This window comes from Mobula birostris, chromosome 30 (assembly GCF_030028105.1).
Source record: "Mobula birostris isolate sMobBir1 chromosome 30, sMobBir1.hap1, whole genome shotgun sequence".
NCBI classification, from domain to species: Eukaryota; Metazoa; Chordata; class Chondrichthyes; order Myliobatiformes; family Myliobatidae; genus Mobula; species Mobula birostris.
Genome location: NC_092399.1, coordinates 11,313,304 through 11,333,141, shown reverse-complemented (window position 1 = coordinate 11,333,141; position 19,838 = coordinate 11,313,304). Strand labels below are relative to the sequence as shown.

Sequence of the window (19,838 nt, the reverse complement as noted above, 5' to 3'; positions counted from 1 at the left end):
CTTTCTTGACCTTCAGCTGTTTGTTTGCTTTTGTTGGTTGCGTGATTTGCTTTTGTTCTGCAAAGTGGGTGCTTGGCGGCCTTTTTAAAAAATCGGCTCTATTTGCTTTGTTTTGTGTCTGCCTGTCAGGAGATGAATCTCAAGGTTGTGTAGGGTTCTCAGTAATACTCATCGTAATGTTAATTGGTAAGGCTGACAAAATGGCTTCTCTGTACTGTTAACTGCTGAGTAAGGGATGTTCTCTGTAGCAGCATGTTTGGGTTGTAATTAGTGATAACGGGACTTGTATTCATTTGCTAACCAATTGGGATAGATGTTATTCTTCCTGTCTGTGTGAAAGCTGTTAGTCTGCGCGGGCTTGGGGAAGAAGGCGCGAGGAGGATGAAGAGAGAAGACGTGGCTTAAGGGGACAGTTGGGCCTGGGCTCGGGGCGGGAGCCCAGGGGCGGACGACGAGCGAAGGAAGATCAGCGAAAGGGAATCCGTGAGCTCCAATGTTTGTGCACTGGACATGTTTATGAGATCATTGGCGCCTTTTATTTGTTTTCCTTTTCTTTTGCTTGTCTACTAACCCCATACTTAAATATAAAATCTTAATCGTTTAACCGCACATTGAGGACTGATTGTTATTTCTGGGTACTGATGTTACACAGGGGACACAACACGCAGCATCCACCCAAACAAGAGTGCTAAAGTTTGGCCGGGTAGGGGGTGCCACCCTCGAGATCATGCCACTAGGCAAAGTGGGTGTTATAGTTGTATATCGTAAACATACTTCGATAATATATGTATTTTGAACTTTTGAACTCAAAGGATGTCAGGGGCAGGACTTCCATTGCATCTTGACATTATGGAAACTGGGGAGAGAAGTGGTGAGGGGGTGGGGGGGAAGGGCTCACCATGTTATTGAGTCCAAGCTATTCTGATGAGTCATTTTATTGTTGCACTTCCTCATGTCATCGGAATTCTGAGATAAATTAGCAGTTTACCTGCCGCCTAATTCCACCTTGATTGTATGTTGCTTCTGAGAACTGAATTCCTTCTCTAATAATTTTAATCTTTTATTTTCCCCTTTGCCAGTAGTCCTCATTATGGAAACTAGTACTGCGACAGACGAGAATGTCAACACAACATTACCAACAAGATCGCCTCAAGAAATTCTTTATCAGAGTAAGGATTTTTAATACAATTTTAATTTTTTCCCCGCTATGAACTGGTTTGCTGAATCTACAGTGCAGGCTGTTAACCACATGCTTTCAGGTAGAAGTAGTTGAAATTTGAAATGCACCTGATATGCGGGGTGAAGGCAGGGAGGAGAGGGTAAGAGTGTATAGCATGAAGGTGACTCCTATGAAGTGATTATTTGCTCCGCTAATATAGAAGTGGGTCAAACAAACCAAAAGTTTACTATGCTATACTGTGCTAAGAGGTGTGCTTTATAGCCAAATCTGCAGATGATCCAAAAATAGGTGGAGAGGCTCGTAATGTTGAGGAAGCAGGGAGTCTCCAGAAGGACTTGGGCAGATTAGGAGAATAGGCAAAGAAATGGCAGATGGAATACAGTGTTGGGAAGTGTATGGTGTTGTACTTTGGTAGAAGGAATAAAGATGTAGGCTATTTTCTAAGTGGAGAGAAAATTCAGAAATCAGAGGTGCAAAGGGACTTGGGAGTCCTAGTGCAGGATTCCCAAATGGTTTACTTGTAGGTTGAGTCAGTAGTAAGACAACAGACAATAGGTGCAGGAATAGGCCATTCAGCCCTTCGAGCCAGCACCACCATTCACTGTGAACATGGCTGATCATCCACAATCAGTACCCTTTTCCTGCCGTCTCCCCATATCCCTTCACTCCGCTATCTTTAAGAGCTCTATCTAACTCTTTTTTGAAAGAATCCAAAGAATTGGCCTCCACTGCCTTCTGAGGCAGAGCATTCCACAGAACCACAACCCTCTGTGTGAAAAAGTTTTTCATCAACTCCGTTCTAAATGGTCTACCCCTTATTCGTCATTTCAAGAGGACTAGAATATAAAAATAAGGATGCAATGCTAGAGTTACATGAGGCATTATTTGGATCATAATTTGTAGTATTGCGAGCAGCTTTGGGCCCCATATCTAAGAAAGGATATGCCGACATTAGATAGAGTCCAGAGGAGGTTTACAAGGATGAGTCCAGGAATGAAAAGATTAATGTATGAGGAGCATTTCAGGGCTCTAAACGTTTGAGGGCTCTGTGCTCACTAGAGGTTAGAAGATCTCATTGAAACGTACTCAATACTGACAGGTCTCGGTAGAGTGGATGTGGAAAGGATGTTTCCAAAAGTGGGAGAGTCTAGGACCAGAGAGCGCACCCTTGGAATAAGAGATTCCTTTAGAACAGCATTGAAAGAGAATGTCTTTATCCAAAGAGTGGTGAATCTGTGGAATTCCTTGCCACAGGTGGCTGTGGAGGCGAAGTCTTTGAGTATATTTAAAGTGGAGGTTGATAGGTTCTTGATTAGTCAGAGTATCCACGGTTATGGGGAGAAGGCAGGAGAATGGGGTTGAGAAGGAATATAAGTCAGCCGTGTTGAAATGGTGGAACTGTCTCAATGGGCTGAATGGCCTAATTCTGCTCCTATGTCTTGTGGTCTTTATGCCTTTCTCTACATGGTACAATAGAGCAGCTCACTGGGACCTTCTAACAGGTATTAGGGTTGGTAAATCAAAGCTCTCTTTGTCAATGTAACCCACTTTCAGTAAATAAATTTCAACAAAATGTTGCCTGTAGGATAGCAAAGTGGAATTTGAGGGAGGGTGTGAGATAACATAAAAAATATCTAAGAGAAATAATAGATGTAGTAGATCTTGTGTAAGTGCCAATTTCTTAACAAAAAACCCTTCATGGTGAAAGCGGCTGTTTTACCTGAATAAGGGAAGTGTTCATTCAGTAGTGATTGTCACAGAATTCCCAGAAACTATATCCGTGAAAGGAATGAAGTGCACCTTTGATATGAAAGAAAATCTTCTCAGTAAATGGATAGTAAAAAAAAAAACCTCAAAAGATCACAAAGATCAGAGGCAGAAAAAGGGCTACGAATGGTTGAGGGGATTATGTAACACACACAAAATGCTGGAAGAACTCAGCAGGCCAGGCAGCATCTAAGGAAAAGAGTACGGTCGACGTTTCAGGCCAAGACTCTTCATCAGGACTGGAGAAAAAATGATGAGGAGTCAGAGTAAGAAGGTGGGGTGAGGGGAAGAAGAAACACAAAGTGATAGGTGAAGTAAGGAGCTGGGAAGTTGATTGGTGAAAGAGATACAGGCTAGAGAAGGGGGGAATCTGATAGGAGAGGACAGAAGACCCCACATGGAAGAAAGAAAAGAAGAGGGAGGAGCAACAGAGGGACCTGATGGGCAGGTAAGGAGATAAGGTGAGAGAGGGAAATGGGAATGGGAAATGGTAAAGGAGAGGGTGAGGGCATTACTGGAAGTTTGAGAAATCGATGTTCATCCCAACAGGTTGGAGGCCCCCCAGACAGAATATAAGGTGTTGCTCCTCCAACCTGAGTGTGGCCTCATCGTGACAGTAGAGGAGGCCATGGACTGACATGTTAGAATAGAACTAAAATGGGTAGCCACTGGGAGATCACACTTTTTCTGTTGGACAGAGGATAGGTGGTCGTTGAAGCGGTCTTGCAATCTATAATCGGGTCTTACCAATATATAGGAGGCCACACCAAGAGTACAGGATACTGTAGATGACCCCAAAGAACTTACGGGTGAAATATCGCCTCACCTGGATGGACTGTTTGGTGCCCTGGATGGTAGTGAGGGAGGAGCTGTAGAGGCAGGTGTAGCACTTGTTCCGCTTGCAAGGATGTGCCAAGAGGGGTATCAGTGGGGAGGGACATATGGACAAGGAACATAGGGAGTGATCCCTCCGGAAAACAATAAGTTGGGGGGGGAAGATGTGTTGGTGGTGGGATCCTGTTGGAGATGGTGGAAGTTACAGAGAATTATGTGCTGGATGCAGAGACTGGTGGGGTGGTAGGCAGGGACAAAAGGAACCCTGTCCCTGGTGGGGTGGCAGTTGGATGGGACGTGGGCAGGCATGTGCAAAATGGAAGAGGTGCGGTTGAGGGCAGTATTAATGGTGGAGGAAGGGAAGTCCCTTTCTTTGAACAAGGAGAACATCTTCATCGTCCTGGAATGAAGAGCCTCACCCTAAGAGCAGATGCGGTGGAGATGGAGGAATTGAGAGGAGTGGATGGCATTTTCATAAGTAACAGGGTGGGAAATGATATACGTAGTCTAGGTAACTGTGAGAGTCAGTGACATTACCGAATTAAATTGACCTTATTACTTACATCTTTCTTATATAAATGGGATTATGTAGAATGGTATTCAAAACTTGTTTTAATGTATTCCACAAAACCTAGGGGGAGCCACTCCCTTATTTTAGACATGTTGAAGAGATTCTTTCCTACAATGTTTATGTTGGTTTTCACCCCTGAGTTGATTCAATTGGGCTATTTTTTGTCATGCAGATTAAGAATCTACGTTGTTAGATTACTATTGTCTTTGCTAGTGTGTCTTCCATTGATGCTTTGCCCTGAGGTCCCCTATAATTGGCACTGTGAATGGAAGGCTTGATTTTTCTCCCAGGAAACCCCAAGTTGTTTAATTAACACAAAACAAGAAACAGGACCAGTCCATTCTTCCTCCCTCTCCAGCACTCCAGCGGAAAACGCTGCTGGTATGCCACGGCGATGCTTTACAGGCAGCTAACAAGACCACGAACAATTCTTTCTCGAGACTATGATCACTGCAATCTGCAGCCTGCAATTTCTCATTGGGAAGTGTGCTTTCAAACTGCCTGTCCCACCTGGCCTTTTGTCGTACCCTGGAGGATCTGGTGAACTGGAGTCTCCAGGCTGTGGGCATGGCTGTGGTGGGCATTGCTGGAGCGGACTCGGGGCCGGACTGAAGCTTTGGGTCGGATTGAAGTAGTGGGACCTGGGCCTGAGAGTGGATAACGAACTGACGTTTGGCTGATTTAAGCACCACGATAGATTAAAAAGATTAAGGCATCGAGGCCGCGAGGGAAGAATGGACAGATGTTCAAATTATTACTCCAAGAGGCTTTATTCACTTCAGCTCCGTACCTGACTTCATGACTGTGGGCTTACTCTGCAGTTTATGTTCTGTGGATTGTTCGTTTTATTTTACTGTTTGCCCGATTTACTCTTCCTTTTTCGCACGTTGGATGTTTGTCTATCTTTGTGGTGTGGCGTTTTTCACGAGTTCTGCTGGGTTTCTTTGTTTTGTGGCTGCCTGCAAGAAGATCTGAAGGTCGTATGTAGTATATATACTTTGATAATAAATGCACTTTGAACTTTGAACTCCAGCCCACTCTGCTATTCAATAAGATCATGGATAGGCATCACTTTCCTGTAGTATCTGATCTCTCTGATTCCTTCATAGCTTAGTGGTTAGATGTTTACCTTGCATATACTCCGTTTCCTCATACTCCTGGGTGGAGTGTTCCAAAGATTCACAACTCTCTGGGTGCACAAATCTTATCTCTGTCCCGAATAGTTGGTGGTGGCGGTTCTCTGTCATGTCCGACAATGACAGGAAACCGGTCTTTTGAGCTGTGTTGCCTAGCAATCCCCTGATTTAATCCTAGCCTAATCACGGGACAATTCACAATGACTAATTAACCTAGCAACCGGTACGTCTTTGGACTGTGAGAGGAAACCAGAGAATCTGGAGGAAATCCACACAGAACGTACAATCTCCTTACAGGCAGTGGTGAGAATTGAACCCTGGTCACCTGTACTGTAAAGCGTTGTGCGAACCACTACGCCACCCTGAGTCATGGAAATTTGGAAGATAATAAACAACGCATACACTACGTTCATACCTACCTCCCCTCGAAACTGTGAAATACAGATCATCAGCTTCTTGGGATCTGTGATCTTTAAATCCAGTTAACTTCCCCAATATTGACCCTTACTAATGCTAATTTCATTGAGTACACATTCACTCTAGACCAGGGATTTCCCAACCTTTTTTATGCCAAGGAGCCTTACCATTAACAGAAGGGGTTTGTGAGCCTCAGGTTGGAAGCCCCTGTTCTCGACATATCATTTTTCCAGTATCACAGGATGTCTTCTCTTATAGTCTGTAAGGAGAATCATAAAATATTGCTTTAATTTCCTTTCGGGTCATAATGAAGGTTTCAGCCTGAAATGTTGATTGCTTATTCTTCCCTTTAGATGCTGCCTGACTTGCTGAGTTCCTGAGTGTGTTTTGAGTGTGTTTTTTAAAAAACTTTTCTGCCTTTTTATTATTCCCCAATAAAATTTCTGTCTCAGTCAGTAACAAACACTCAATAACTTCAGCAAGTCTTTTTGCAGATCAACAGAAGCATTTATAGTCTGTTTTAAAGCCTTTCGCAGACTTACTCTCTCTTTCCCTCTACTTTCCATTTTCAAGGCCTTCATCCTCCAGTCCAGAACTTTGAAATTTTTACATTCCTCAGACTGCTGTCATTGGCTACAAGCCTTTCCTTTGATCTAATTCTGTGTTTGACCTCTTTCAATAATTACTTTCCTCCTTCAATTTACCTTTTACATAGACCTTCTAGAAATTATATCTATTGACGCAAACAACAGGAATTCTGCAGATGCTGGAAATTCAAGCAACACACATCAAAGTTGCTGGTGAATGTAGCAGGCCAGGCAGCATGTCTAGGGAGAGGTACAGTCGACGTTTCAGGCCGAGACCCTTCGTCAGGACTGCTAGTCAGAAACTTTTTTGTTTGCATATGAGAAGAGCAGCCGTACAAACTCAATCCTTCCATAAAGAATGACTGCTGATACAGGTCCAAATGCTGCTGATCTGGAGCCAAACATGCCGATCTGGCTGTTGACCCCTCTCCACATTCACCTCAGTGCTTCAATCTTCCTCGCCACTTCGAGATGAGTCATTCATGACCCCGCGCCTCGTCTCTGGTCTTTCCAACAAGTCAGCTTGTGTTCTTGGTCCTTTTCGGTACCCCCCTGTCTCTGACCTCCATGAGGTAGCTCTCCGGACATGGGCATCGCGTTGGATCCTTCAAGTAAATTCCAAATTGTCCATCACAGGCTCCAACAGTTTCCGCCACACAAACAGGCCAAGAAGAGCAAGCAGAAGGCGGAGAAGAAGTGAAAACAAAAATTGGAAAGATTTGCTATCTGGGAGACGTCGTCTGAGGAATCGTTATTCGCTGGCGCCATCTTGTCCAGAACTATTTCCCCTCCAGCAGTTTGTGTGTGTGTGTGTGTGTTGCTTTGGATTTCTAGTATCTGCATACTTTCTCATGTTTATATGTGGAGAAAGACCAATGCTCTTTCCCTGACCTAAAACTCAGCATTAAAGCTCCAATCACACTCGGCCAAATCTTGTGTTGAACCACATTACCTACACACTAGCTCCCAAGACAAGTCCCATCACAGTAAGAGTTTTCTGCGACGATGTTTCCAAAGTCCTGAAATCCTCACAGACACGGAAAACCCCCTCCCCTTGACTGCTCAACGTAGAGAATGAGCGTCCAGCAAGTACTGAATATTTCATTACTCAATTAACTATTATCACACTCAGTGTCAACCATTTAAAAAACACACACACAGTAAGCTTGCAAGGCATTCTGGAAACCCACCTTCACGCTCCATCAGACACGACCTGTTCACCATGGCAGTCTTTGATCCCACAGACTTGGAGTAAAAGTAAGTCATCCTTGACTCTGGGACTGCTGATGAAGTGAAGTTTTTACGTTATAAAGATTGACAATACAATGCCTATAAAAAGTATTCCCCTTCCCCCCGCAGAAGATTTCATGTTTTATTGTTTTACAACACTGAATCACCGTGGATTTAATTTGTTTTTTTACAGATCAACAGGAGAAAGACTTTTTTGTATCAAAGTAAAAGCAGATCTCTACAAATTGATCTAAATTAATTACAATTATTAAACACAAAATAATTGATTGCATAATTACTCACCCCCTTCAAGTCAATATTTAGTAGATGCACCTTTGGCAGCAATTACAGCCTTGAATCTGTGTGGATAGGTTTCTATCAGCTTCGCACATCTGGACACTGCAATTTTTTCCCCATTCTCCTTTACAAAACTGCTCAAGCTCTGGCAGATTGCATGGGGATCATGAATAAACAACCCTTTTCAAGTCCAGTCACAAATTCTCAATTGAATTGAGGTCTGGACTCTGACTTGGCCACTCCGAGACATTAACTTTGTTGTTTTTAAGCCATTCTTGTATAGGTTTGTCTTTATGTTTGGGGTCATCGTCTTGCTGGAAAAAAATCTTCTCCCAAGTCACAGTTCTCTTGCAGACTGCATCAGGTTTTCCTCCAGGATTTCCCTGTATTTTACTGCATTCATTTTACCCTCTACCTTCACGAGCCTTCCATGGCCTGCTGCAGTGAAGCATCCCCACAGCATGATGCAATCACCACCATGCTTCACGGTCAGGATGGTGGGTTTTTGAGGACGTGCGATGCTTGGCTCACGCCAAACATAGTGTTTAGTTTGATGGGCAAAAAGCTCAATTTTGGTTTCATCAGACCATAGAACCTTCTTCCAGCTGACTTCAGAGTCTCACACACGCCTTCTGGCAAACTCTAGCCAAGATTTCATGTCAGCATTTTTTTCCAACAGTGGCTTTCTCTTTGCCACTCTCCCATAATGATGTGCGACTGGTGAAGCACCTGGGCAACAGTTGTTGTATGCGCTGTCTCTCCCGTCTCAGCCACTGAAGCTTGGAACTCCTCCAGAGTTGTCACAGGTCTCTTGGTGGCCTCCCTCACTAGTCCCCTTCTTGTACAGTCACTCAGTTTTTGAGGATGGCTTGCTCTGGGCAGATTTACAGCTGTGCCATATTCTTTGATTGACTTAACTGTACTCCAAGGGATATTCAGTGACTCGGAAATTTTCTTGTATCCATCTCCTGATGAGCTTTTCGCAAGCTGCTTGCCGCGTTCTTTTGCCTTCATGGTTTGGCCAGGATACTGACTCACCAGCTGTTGGACCTTCCACGTGCAGGTGTATTTTTACCACAATCAACTGAAACACCTTGACTGCACACGGTGATCTCCATTTAACTAATTATGTGACTTCTAAAACTAAGTAGTTGCACCAGTGATGATTTGGTGTGTTATATTAAATGGGGTGGGGGAGCGGTGGTAGGAATACTTATGCAATCAATTATTTTGTGTTTTATATTTGCAGTTAATTTAGGTCACTTTGTGGAGATACGTTTTCACTTTTACACCAGGGAGTCTTTTTCTGTTGATCAGTGTCACAGTCGACGTTTCAGGCCGAGACCCTTTATCAGAACTGGAAAGGAAGGGGGAAGAAATCAGGACAAGAAGGTAGGGGGAGGAGAGGAAGAAGTACAAGGTGGCAGGTGGTTGGTGAAACCGGGAGAGGGGCAGGGGTGAAGTACAAAGGTGGGAAGTCGATTGGTGAAAGACAGAAAGGGCAGGAAGAGGGGAATTTGATAGGAGAGGAAAGAAGACCATGGAAGAAAGGGAAGGGGAAGAGAACCAGAGGGAGGTGATGACAAGTAAGAAGAGAAGGTATGAGAGGGGAACAGGATTGGAGAATGATGAAGGAGAGAATGGGGGGGGCAATTAATGGAAGTTTGAGAAATTGATGTTCATGCAATAAGGGAACATTATCATCTATGTTTCTTCAAATCACGGAGTCAGAATTACATGAAATTCATTGTTATGAGCCAACAAAAAGCTTAATTCTTTTGGTTTAGGAATGGAAGCCACAACTGAGAGTGATTAATAGGATCAGAAAGTTTATACGCAAGGCTCGTATTACTGAATTTATTGTATAACGCTGTGTTCGCTTTGTTCTACAGCTACCTTTGCGATCAAGATTAAATGACAAACAGGGTATTTGTTATTTCTTATCTTCAAAACAAGTTTTGTTATCTGGTGCTGCACATTTCAGGGTGTGTTTCTCTCTATGTCTTGTCATTGTGTTATGACCAGTCGTCACAGTGATTTGGGTCGTGCAATTTTCTATTTCAATGATTGCTCTTTTTCTTGCGTTAGTGCATTATGGCTTCTGCTAAGACAAAACCAAGACAGAATGCAGAACATGCCCTGCGGCAGGATGTGGTGGAAACAGGGGATTATTTGTTGGACAGCTTTAGATTCCTCATTATCGTCGCCATCAGGGACCTGACTATAAATCACATCCTTTCCTTTTCAATGATTTTGTATCACGTGATCTGCCAGTACCAGACGTTCAAAATAAGCAAACTGAAGAATGAACGTTAAGTGCAGAACTTGTGCTTGGAGGATTTTGGATAAAGTCAATTTGACCATGAGAATTAAAAAGAGAATCAAAGATTTGAATCTCTCAGGAAAGGAGAGTATTTTAGCTCATCATGCTTCTGCAGCCCTCTGTAAAATTATTCAATTAATTTACTTCCCCTGTTCTTTTTCCAAAAATCCTTTAGCTGCGCTTAACTTCACCCCTTAATTAACTTCTGAAAAACATTGTAATTTTAAAATGCTTTAGAGCTCTCAGGTCTTCTTCGCCTAGTCTTTTAAATTTAAACAATCTCTCTTAAAAGATAATTGGCAGGTCATCTTCTTTGAACTATGCTCCTAAACTGTGGAATTCAATACCTAAAACTATAAGGAATATAGACTCAGTTGACACTTTTAAGCCAAGGTTAAAGCAAAGGAGAGAGCATACAAGGAAGCAAATATTAGTGGGAAGACAGAGGATTGGGAACTTTTTAGAAGCTTACAAGAGGAAACTAAGAAGGTCATTAAGAGGGAAAAGATTAACTATGAAAGGAAGCTAGCAAATAATATCAAAGAGGATACAAAAAGCTTTTTCAAGTATATAAAGAGTAAAAGAGGTGAGAGTAGATATAGGACCGATAGAAAATGATGCTGGAGAAATTGTAATGGGAGATAAGGAGTTGGCGGAGGAACTGAACGAGTATTTTGCATCAGTCTTCACTGAGGAAGACATCAGCGGTATACCGGACACTCAAGGCTGGCAGGGAGGAGAAACGTGCGCAGTCACAATTACGACAGAGAAAGTACTCAGGAAGCTGAATAATCTAAAGGTTGATAAATCTCCCAGACCAGATGGAATGCACCCGTGTGTTCTGAAGAAAGTAGCTGTGGAAGCATTAGTGATGATCTTTCAAAAATCGATAGATTCTGGCATGGTTCTGGAGGACTGGAAGATTGCAAATGTCACTCCGCTATTTAAGAAGGGGGCAAGGAAGCAAAAAGGAAATTATAGACCTGTTAGCTTGACATCGGTGGTTGGGAAGTTGCTGGAGTCGATTGTCAAGGATGAGGTTACAGAATACCTGGAGGCATATGACAAGATAGGCAGAACTCAGCATGGATTCCTTAAAGGAAAATCATGCCTGACAAACCTATTACAATTTTTTGAGGAAATTACAAGTAGGCTAGACAAGGGAGATGCAGTGGATGTTGTATATTTGGATTTTCAGAAGGCCTTTGACAGGGTGCCACACATGAGGCTACTTAACAAGATAAGAGCCCATGGAATTACGGGAAAGTTACATACGTGGATAGAGCGTTGGCTGATTGGCAGGAAACAGAGAGTGGAAATAAAGGGATCCTATTCTGGTTGGCTGCCAGTTACCAGTGGTGTTCCGCAGGGATCAGTGTTGGGCCGCTTCTTTTTACATTGTACATCAACGATTTGGATTATGGAATAGATGGCTTTGTGGCTAAGTTTGCTGATGATACGAAGATAAGTGGAGGGGCCGGTAGTGCTGAGGAAACAGAGAGTCTGCAGAGAGACTTGGATAGATTGGAAGAATAGGCAAAGAAGTGGCAAATGAAATACAATGTGTGGTTCTGCACTTTGGCAGAAGAAATAAATGGGAAGACTATTATTTAAATGGGGAGAGAATTCAAAGTTCTGAGATGCAACAGGAGTCCTCATACAGGATACCCTTAAGGTTAACCTCCAGGTTGAGTCGGTGGTGAAGAAGGCGAATGCAATGTTGGCATTCATTTCTAGAGGAATAAAGTATAGGAGCAGGGATGTGATGTTGAGGCTCTATAATGCGCTGGTGAGACCTCACTTGGAGTACTGTGGGCAGTTTTGGTGTCCTTATTTAAGAAAGGATGTGCTGACGTTGGAGAGGGTACAGAGAAGATTCACTAGAATGATTCTGGGAATGAGAGGGTTAAAGTATGAGCAACGTTTGTCCGCTCTTGGACTGTATTCCTTGGAGTTTAGAAGGATGAGGGGAGACCTCATAGAAACATTTCGAATGTTGAAAGGCATGGACAGAGTGGATGTGGCAAAGTTGTTTCCCATGATGGGGGAGTCTAGTATGAGAGGGCATGACTTAAGGATTGAAGGGTGCCCATTCAGAACAGAGATGCAAAGAAATTTTTTTAGACAGAGGGTGGTGAATCTACGGAATTTGTGGCCACGGGCGGCAGTGAAGGCCAAGTCATTGGGTGTATTTAAGGCAGAGGTTGATAGGTATCTGAGTGGCCAGGGCATCAATGGTTATGGTGAGAAGGCAGGGGAGTGGGACTAAAGGGGAGAATGGATCAGCTCATGATAAAATGGCAGAGCAGACTCGATGGGCTGAATGGTCGACTTCTGCTCCTATGTCTTATGGTCTTTTAAACACCAACTCAAAACTTATTTATTTAAACTTGTTTTAACTAATGTATTTTTTGACTTTTTTTTCAAGTTTAAGTTTTATCTCATTGTAAAGCACTTTGAGCTACATTGTTTGAATGAAAAGTGCTCTATAAATAAGTTATTATTCCCAATCATGAGAACCAGCTGATCTCCCTTCCGGTGTCTTTGTTAGCCACCTTAAATCCGTAACCTCTGGATAGTTATTTCCTTGCCAATAGATTATAGAATGTCAAAAAAAAGTTTGAAATTCTATCAAAGGGGGCAGTAGTGAGTACAAGGGTTTTGGCCTAAAACGTCAAGGATCATTTCTATAGATGCTGTCTGATCTGCTGAGTTCCTCCAGCTGTTTAATGCTTTGGATTTCCAACATCTGTTGAATTTCTCATGTTCGTACTTAATTCTGTGTTCTGAAGTTATTTTGTATTTCTGGTCTTTCCACAACATTTGCCATGTGATAATCTTGTTCAGTGGAAATAGATATGTAGTTTCTTAAAAGTTTCTCGAAATGAAGGGTGAAACTACAGGCAACCGTTACCTTTTCCACTGATAAGCGTGCATATGAATCTCCATACTGTGTTGACTCAAAATTAAATCAATTCCTTGCGTACACTTTAACTGGAATAGTTTGTTTGTGAAGAAATTCATTACTAACAGTGTAAGTAGAGTGAAAGGAACTGATGCCAGCAACATTAACCCTGTTTACCCCACATCTGACATTTATATATTTATTTATTGAAATACAGCGCAGAATAAGCCCTTCTGGGCGTTCAGGCCATGTCACCCAGCAAGCTCTGATTTAATGGAATTCTAACATTTTAACTGTCATTCATTCTTTGGGGCACTCCTCTGTTTTCATGGATGTTTGCGAAGAAAAAGAATTTCAGGATGTATATTATATACATTTCTCTGACATTAAATGTACCTATTGAACCCTAATCATGGGATAAATTACAATGACCAACTAATCCACCAACTGGTCTGTCTTTGGACTGTGGGAGGAAACTGGAGCAACCAGAGGAATCCCACATAGTCACTGGGAAATTGTGCAAACTCTTCACAGGCAGCAGTGGGAATTGAACTCAGGTTGCCTGTACTGTAAAGCATTGTGCTAACCATTATACCATAGACAGGTTAAAGTGGGCAGGGATGCCTACTACACATTGGTTATTTTGTTCTTTATTTTTCAGGTTCTGGAGCTATTGTAGCTGTTATTGTAATTGGAATAATTATTATATTCACCCTGGTCCTGTTCCTTTTGAAACACTACAACAGGTAAGAAAGAAAAATGAAGAATTATTATTTATAATATTGATTGAGCCATTAATTTATTCATGAACAAATTGTCTTTTATGCCAACCTGTTACACATGCAAACTAAATTATCCATTTATGTACACCTATGTGTAAAACATCTGTCCTTTATTCCCCAAACAATTTAACTAATTACTGGCTTTTAACATGAAAATACCAAACAACCAATGGCTTTGTTCTGAAAAATAATGCCCACAATTTGGACCAAAGAATTTATTGAAAACATTTTGTTGGAACTGCTTTAACTCAGGTGTTTCCGACCTGGGATACAAGCTTAATGGTCTTGGTCGCTGGCATAAAAAAGTTTGGGAACCCCTGCTTTAAATAAACTGAGTGGGCACTTTATTAGTTACATCTGTACGCCTGCTGGCCAATGCAAATATCTAATTAACCAATCATGTGACGGCAACTCAATCAATTGCTCTGGTCAAGAAGTTCAGTTGTTGTTGACACTAAACATCAGAATGGGGAAGAAATATGACCCAATTGACTTCGACTGGGAAATGATTGTTGGTGCCAGATAGGTTGGTTTGAGTATCTCAGAAACTTCAGATCCCCTTAGATTTTCATACAGGGGAAGGGGAGGTAGGGAGTGGGGGGAGGCAACGTCAACTCAGACCATGAGAGGCCTGTGTCGGGCATTTTCATGCCTTACAAGGTGCAGATTAGAAGTCTATGTGGGGCGCCACTCCTCGCACAGACACTAGAGCAATGTGTGATTAAGTGTCTTGCTCAAGGGCACAAACACACTGCCACAGCTGAGGTTCGAACTAGCGACCTTGAGATAAATAGACAAACGCCTTAACCACTTGGCCACGTGCCCAACACAACATATATATCAGTCTCTAAAGCAGGAGTTCCAACCTTTTTGATGCCATTGACCCCTATTATTAACTGAGGGGGCCGTGGATCCCTGGTTTTGATGCCATTGACCCCTATTATTAACTGAGGGGGCCGTGGATCCCTGGTTTGGAAGCCCCCACTCTAGAGTTTATTGAGAATAGTGCAAGAAACACAAAGAATATCCAGTGAGCGGCAGTTCTGTCGGTGAAAACGACTTGCTAATGGGCGAGGTCAGAGGAGAATGGCCAGTCTGGTTCAAGCTGACAGGAAGGCGACCGTAACTCAAATAGCCACGTGCTACAACAGTGGTTTGCACAAGAGCATCTCTGAATGCACAGCACGTTGAACGTTAGATTAGATGGGCTACAGCTGTAGAAGACCGTGAACATACTTTTCGTGACCACCTTTTTAAATGCAGGAGGGACGTAATAAAGTGGGCGCTGAGTGTCTATCAAAAATTAACATAAAACTGTGCCGAAACTAATAAACAAACCTCCCAGCTAAAATGGTTGTGTGAAATATTTCCACAAGGGAAAAACGTAGCTTCAATGGGATGAATAGCTCCCGTGGATCTATGATTAATTATTTTGTTCTTCCCTTGAGGAACACAAAATTTCGGAACAAAATAAATTATACAAAGTCGAAGGGAATCACTAATTGTTACATATCAAATTAACCATATTGTAAGTACCTGCAAGAGGATTTCCATGGTCAGGCTCCCTGAGGGCGGTTTCAGCTTCATCTCTAACGTTGCAAAATTTGATCCCACTTTGTACGCTGGTGGTCCATATCCTGTTGATATACTATGGACGAGTGAGGCAAATTGTAAAAGTGGACTTAGACTTTACACTGTCTCCCTGAGTTGTTGTACATTCCAACATACACTACAAAGGCTCAGGGCACGAGACCAACCATGGAAAAAAAATGATGGGCCAGAACTGCATGCTGGGATTAGATAGTGTTTGAGGATCAGAACCACTTTTTAAGGCATCTGTTAGTTTGCAAGACCATGGATCTGCGCCTGGAAAGTCTTCACTCTCCAGGGCACAGGCCTGGGCAAGGTTGTATGGAAGACCAGTAGTTGCCCATGCCGCAAGTCTCCCCTCTCCACGACACCAATGTTGTCCAAGGGAAGGACATTAGGACCCATACAGCTTGGCACCAGTGTCGTCGCAGAGCAATGTGTGATTAAGTGCCTTGCTCAAGGACACAGCACATTGCCTCGGCTGGGGCTTGAACTCATGACCTTCAGGTCGCTAGTCCAATGCCTTAACCACTTGGCCACATGCCCACACATCAGTACCACACAATGTGATTAAAGCTATGGGAGTGGTGTGGGAATAAACAGAGAGACGGAAAATATGTTAATATTATACTTTTTATATTTAATAATATAAAGTACTATTAAATAAACAAAATCAACATGTTTGGCATCTCTGTTTGTGGAGGTTATTATATCTTAGATTTAATTTAGGCTGTTTTTGCAGGGGTAGAAACAATGTACTATAATTGTTCTTTGCAATTTTACAATCAGAAAATAGTTAAAAGTTTTTATGTCAAATTTATACCAAACTCACACTAATAATGAATGATATTTCCACAGACAAAATAGGTTGAAAAGAGATTTGGCACCAAAATCATCAAGGAGTCCCTCATTGCCACCTCTATCTACAAACGTTAGCAGTAGACCAACATCACTGGTTTCTGTTTCATCGAATATCCCACTGGAAAGAAAACATTAACAGGACTCGAATGACGCCTGGGCAGAAATGTACTTTTACAGACTTGGAACATCGGACCACAGATTTCTGGGAGAAATGTACTGCTTTTACTGCTGACATGATGCACTATCCGGGAAATTCTCACCGCTGAGTTCACAACTCCCGTTACTGCACATCACTTTCCCAGATAGCAGACGTTTCAAAGAAAATTATGTTGATTTTCTTTTTGACTGATGCTTGGGATCACAAACTTCCTCAAGAAAACTGTGTTCAAAAGGCTTAAAGTTTTTTCTATTTTAAGTAGAGAAAAATATAGAAGATAGTCCTCACAGACTTTGAATGCAGTATGAAAATTCAACTTTAAGAAATGCCATTTACGGCCCTCTGGAACACATCCTTTTTTGAACTTTTATTATAGTTTTCAATACTGTCTCTGAAAACTCCAGTGGTCTTGTGTATGCTCTGTTGCTTGGTAAATTATTCCAAATATGAAGTAGTTCTTCACAGAAATGCATGAATGTTCTGATCAGCATTGAAAAGCTTGAAAGGAAACCTCAGAAAATTAGTAATTGGTTTCTTATTGTCACATGTAGCAAGATGCAGGAAAGAACTTGGTTTTGTGTGCCATCTGGATGGATCATTCCAAAATATAAATACTGTACATCATGTTTGTACAAGGGGAAAAGATGAGTGCAAATTGTAGTGTGGTGGACATATTAGTTCTAAACTATTCTATAGTTGCAAGTTCATTAACTCATGACACCTGCACATGGAAAGTGACATATAAATTTAATAGTAACAGATGAGCTGTTACTGCCAGGCTCCATTTTAATGTTGCCTCTCTCAGCTTAGTTTCATTATTTTGTGTCTGTGATTTCGTTTGATTATGTGCACTACTTCACATTTATCAGTGTTAAATTTTCCTTGCTGCTTTTCCCTTCATAATCATTGATAAAATTTTAAGTTTTTGTTGTCATCAAATGTATCAGAATTATAGTTGTTTATGGCAATTGGATTATCTAACTAATTGGAACACTAAATCTTGGAGCTTGCTAATTGACGTTTCTTCTGTCGTGGTTTTCTAATTCCCCTTAACCGTGTTTTGAAGTGGATTCTCATTCTATCTGCAAATGTACATCTTTAGAGTTTAATTAGAAACTATTTTTATCCAGGTTTTATGGAGACTGGATAAATTTGGGCTGTGTTTTCTGGAATGAAGGAGGCCCGAGAGGAGATCTGATAGAGGTTTGTAGGATTATGAAAATAGATAGCCTGTATCTTTTTCTCTCAGGGTTGAAATGTCTAATACCACAGGGCATGTATTTAAGTTGAGAGGGAGTAAATCTCATTGAGGTGTGCAGGGCAAGTTTTATACACAGGATGGTGGGTGTCTGGAAATACACTGCCTGGGGTGGTGTTGGAGGCAAATAAGAGAGGCATCAAGCAGCCTCTTAGAAAGGCTCATGAATGTACAGGAATGGAAGGCTATGGATAGAGGGGATTAGTTTAGTTGGGCATTTGATTACTAATGTATTTAGTTCAGCACAAGATTGTAGGCTGAAGGGCCTGTTCCTGTGCTGTACTCTCCTATGTTCTACTAAGTGAAGCTATATCAAGAGATTTCCGACAGCTACACTACTTGATATGAAAAGTCCTCAAAGAGATCTTTCCTTTTTAAATCCATACTAGTTGTATCCTGTTACTACCTAAGAGTGAGTTACTGCCCGTTACGCTGCTGCTGTGTAGGGCAGCAATGAAGGTCCTCCACACCTGTGTGTCCATGCGTTCGCACAGAGATATTGAAGGAGTCCTTATTGCTGTTTCTGTAACAAGATTTTTTTTCTTGAACCAGTCAAGATTGTTAGCCCTGAGATGAACCCCTGACCCTGGAGGACTGGTGGACCACTCTTAGTCTGGCCTCTGTCCTTCGACCTGTTCGGCATGGGTGACCCTACCAAGAGCCAAAGCACAAAGCCCTGACTCCAGCCAACATAGCTCTCTGGGTCCGTGAGGCATGCACGAAGCCTCCAAACCCTACGACAAAGTTTTGGTCCTCTTGGAGGATCTAAGGGCTATGTTTCCATCTTAACCCTTGAAAAAGTGCATTATTTTACCAACATTATGCTAATGGCCCCAGGAGGCCCATTCCTGTCTTGCTCTATGTTCTAGGTTTAATATTCTGATTCACTTTCATTAAGAATTTGTGACTTGCAAACAAGAACTGTAAACAGTCCTGCCACAGTCCTGTCAAATCATTTAATTTGATAAAAACTCAGGTTGAAAACATTTTCAGTTTTGTGCTTCACAAACTGACTGCTCTGCTGAAAAGGCTATAATACGGAATCAACATCTTGTCAAAGCAATCACGTTTTTTTACGTCCTAGTTTCAATCTTTAAATGTTAGGGCCAATTTATATCTGCAGGTGATTAATTTTTCCTTCTTGGCTGGCTGTTTCTAAGACTACGTGGTATCTGTGGACAACGAAAGAGATTAGTGGAGAACACACAGCCAAAGGAAATGAAAGCAGTCACTCTGACGACATACTAGTATACTAGAGAAGGCTGCTCTGAATTGAATATTTGTATTTATTTATTTTTTTCATGTAAATTCATATGTAAAGTTAGAATATAGTGATGACTAACATGATTGATTATAAAATTTTCCTGATTTTTATTTTTTTATTTGACATATCAGAAAAAGCATTCAATATTAACAGGGTCTTCCGCATGGAGGGAGAAGAAGCCTGAAATGTCAGGATTAGCCTGAGGCCTGTTCACACAGAATACAGACAGCCCTGTTCAAACTAAATTGGTTCTTGGCTGAAGAGAGAACCTCAGGAAGAAATAGCAGTGAAATAATTAACTTAAATGCACCTCTCATTTTCTGATAAGATGTAACACTCAATTGTTATTACAAACATGATCTTAAAAACTTTGGAGTTTAACATGAAGTTGTGAAGGGAATATTCATTGTTTACATTTAAAATACTACATTGAAAGATCAAGTTACATCATTTTAGCAGTAATATTATTGTACAGATTTAATTGTTGATAGACTGCTGAATCTGAATGTCAGATATGTAATGTGCCTTTTATGCTGTTCACAATAAACTTTTTTAAAACTTCCTTTATTCATAAATTAGTTGATACTGTTTATATCATTTTCATTTACTGCCTGTTACACCACTGGTGCTTGGGGCAGCAATAAAGGTCCTCCATCTCTGGTGGTGTTCAAGGCTTTCT

At 41.7% G+C, this 19,838-nt stretch overlaps 1 protein-coding gene across 1 annotated transcript in view; it reads left to right on the top strand.

The window, feature by feature from the left end:
* ncmap (non-compact myelin associated protein) overlaps positions 1-19,635 on the top strand; it is a 44,376-nt gene extending 24,741 nt beyond the window's left edge. The window contains exons 2-4 of the mRNA XM_072247106.1: positions 1,080-1,169; positions 13,909-13,993; positions 16,478-19,635. Of these exons, the coding sequence (XP_072103207.1) occupies positions 1,091-1,169; positions 13,909-13,993; positions 16,478-16,616 (303 nt within the window). The 5' untranslated portion in view covers positions 1,080-1,090 and the 3' untranslated portion in view covers positions 16,617-19,635. The remainder of the gene's footprint in view (positions 1-1,079; positions 1,170-13,908; positions 13,994-16,477) is intronic.
* Positions 19,636-19,838: the final 203 nt, after the last annotated feature.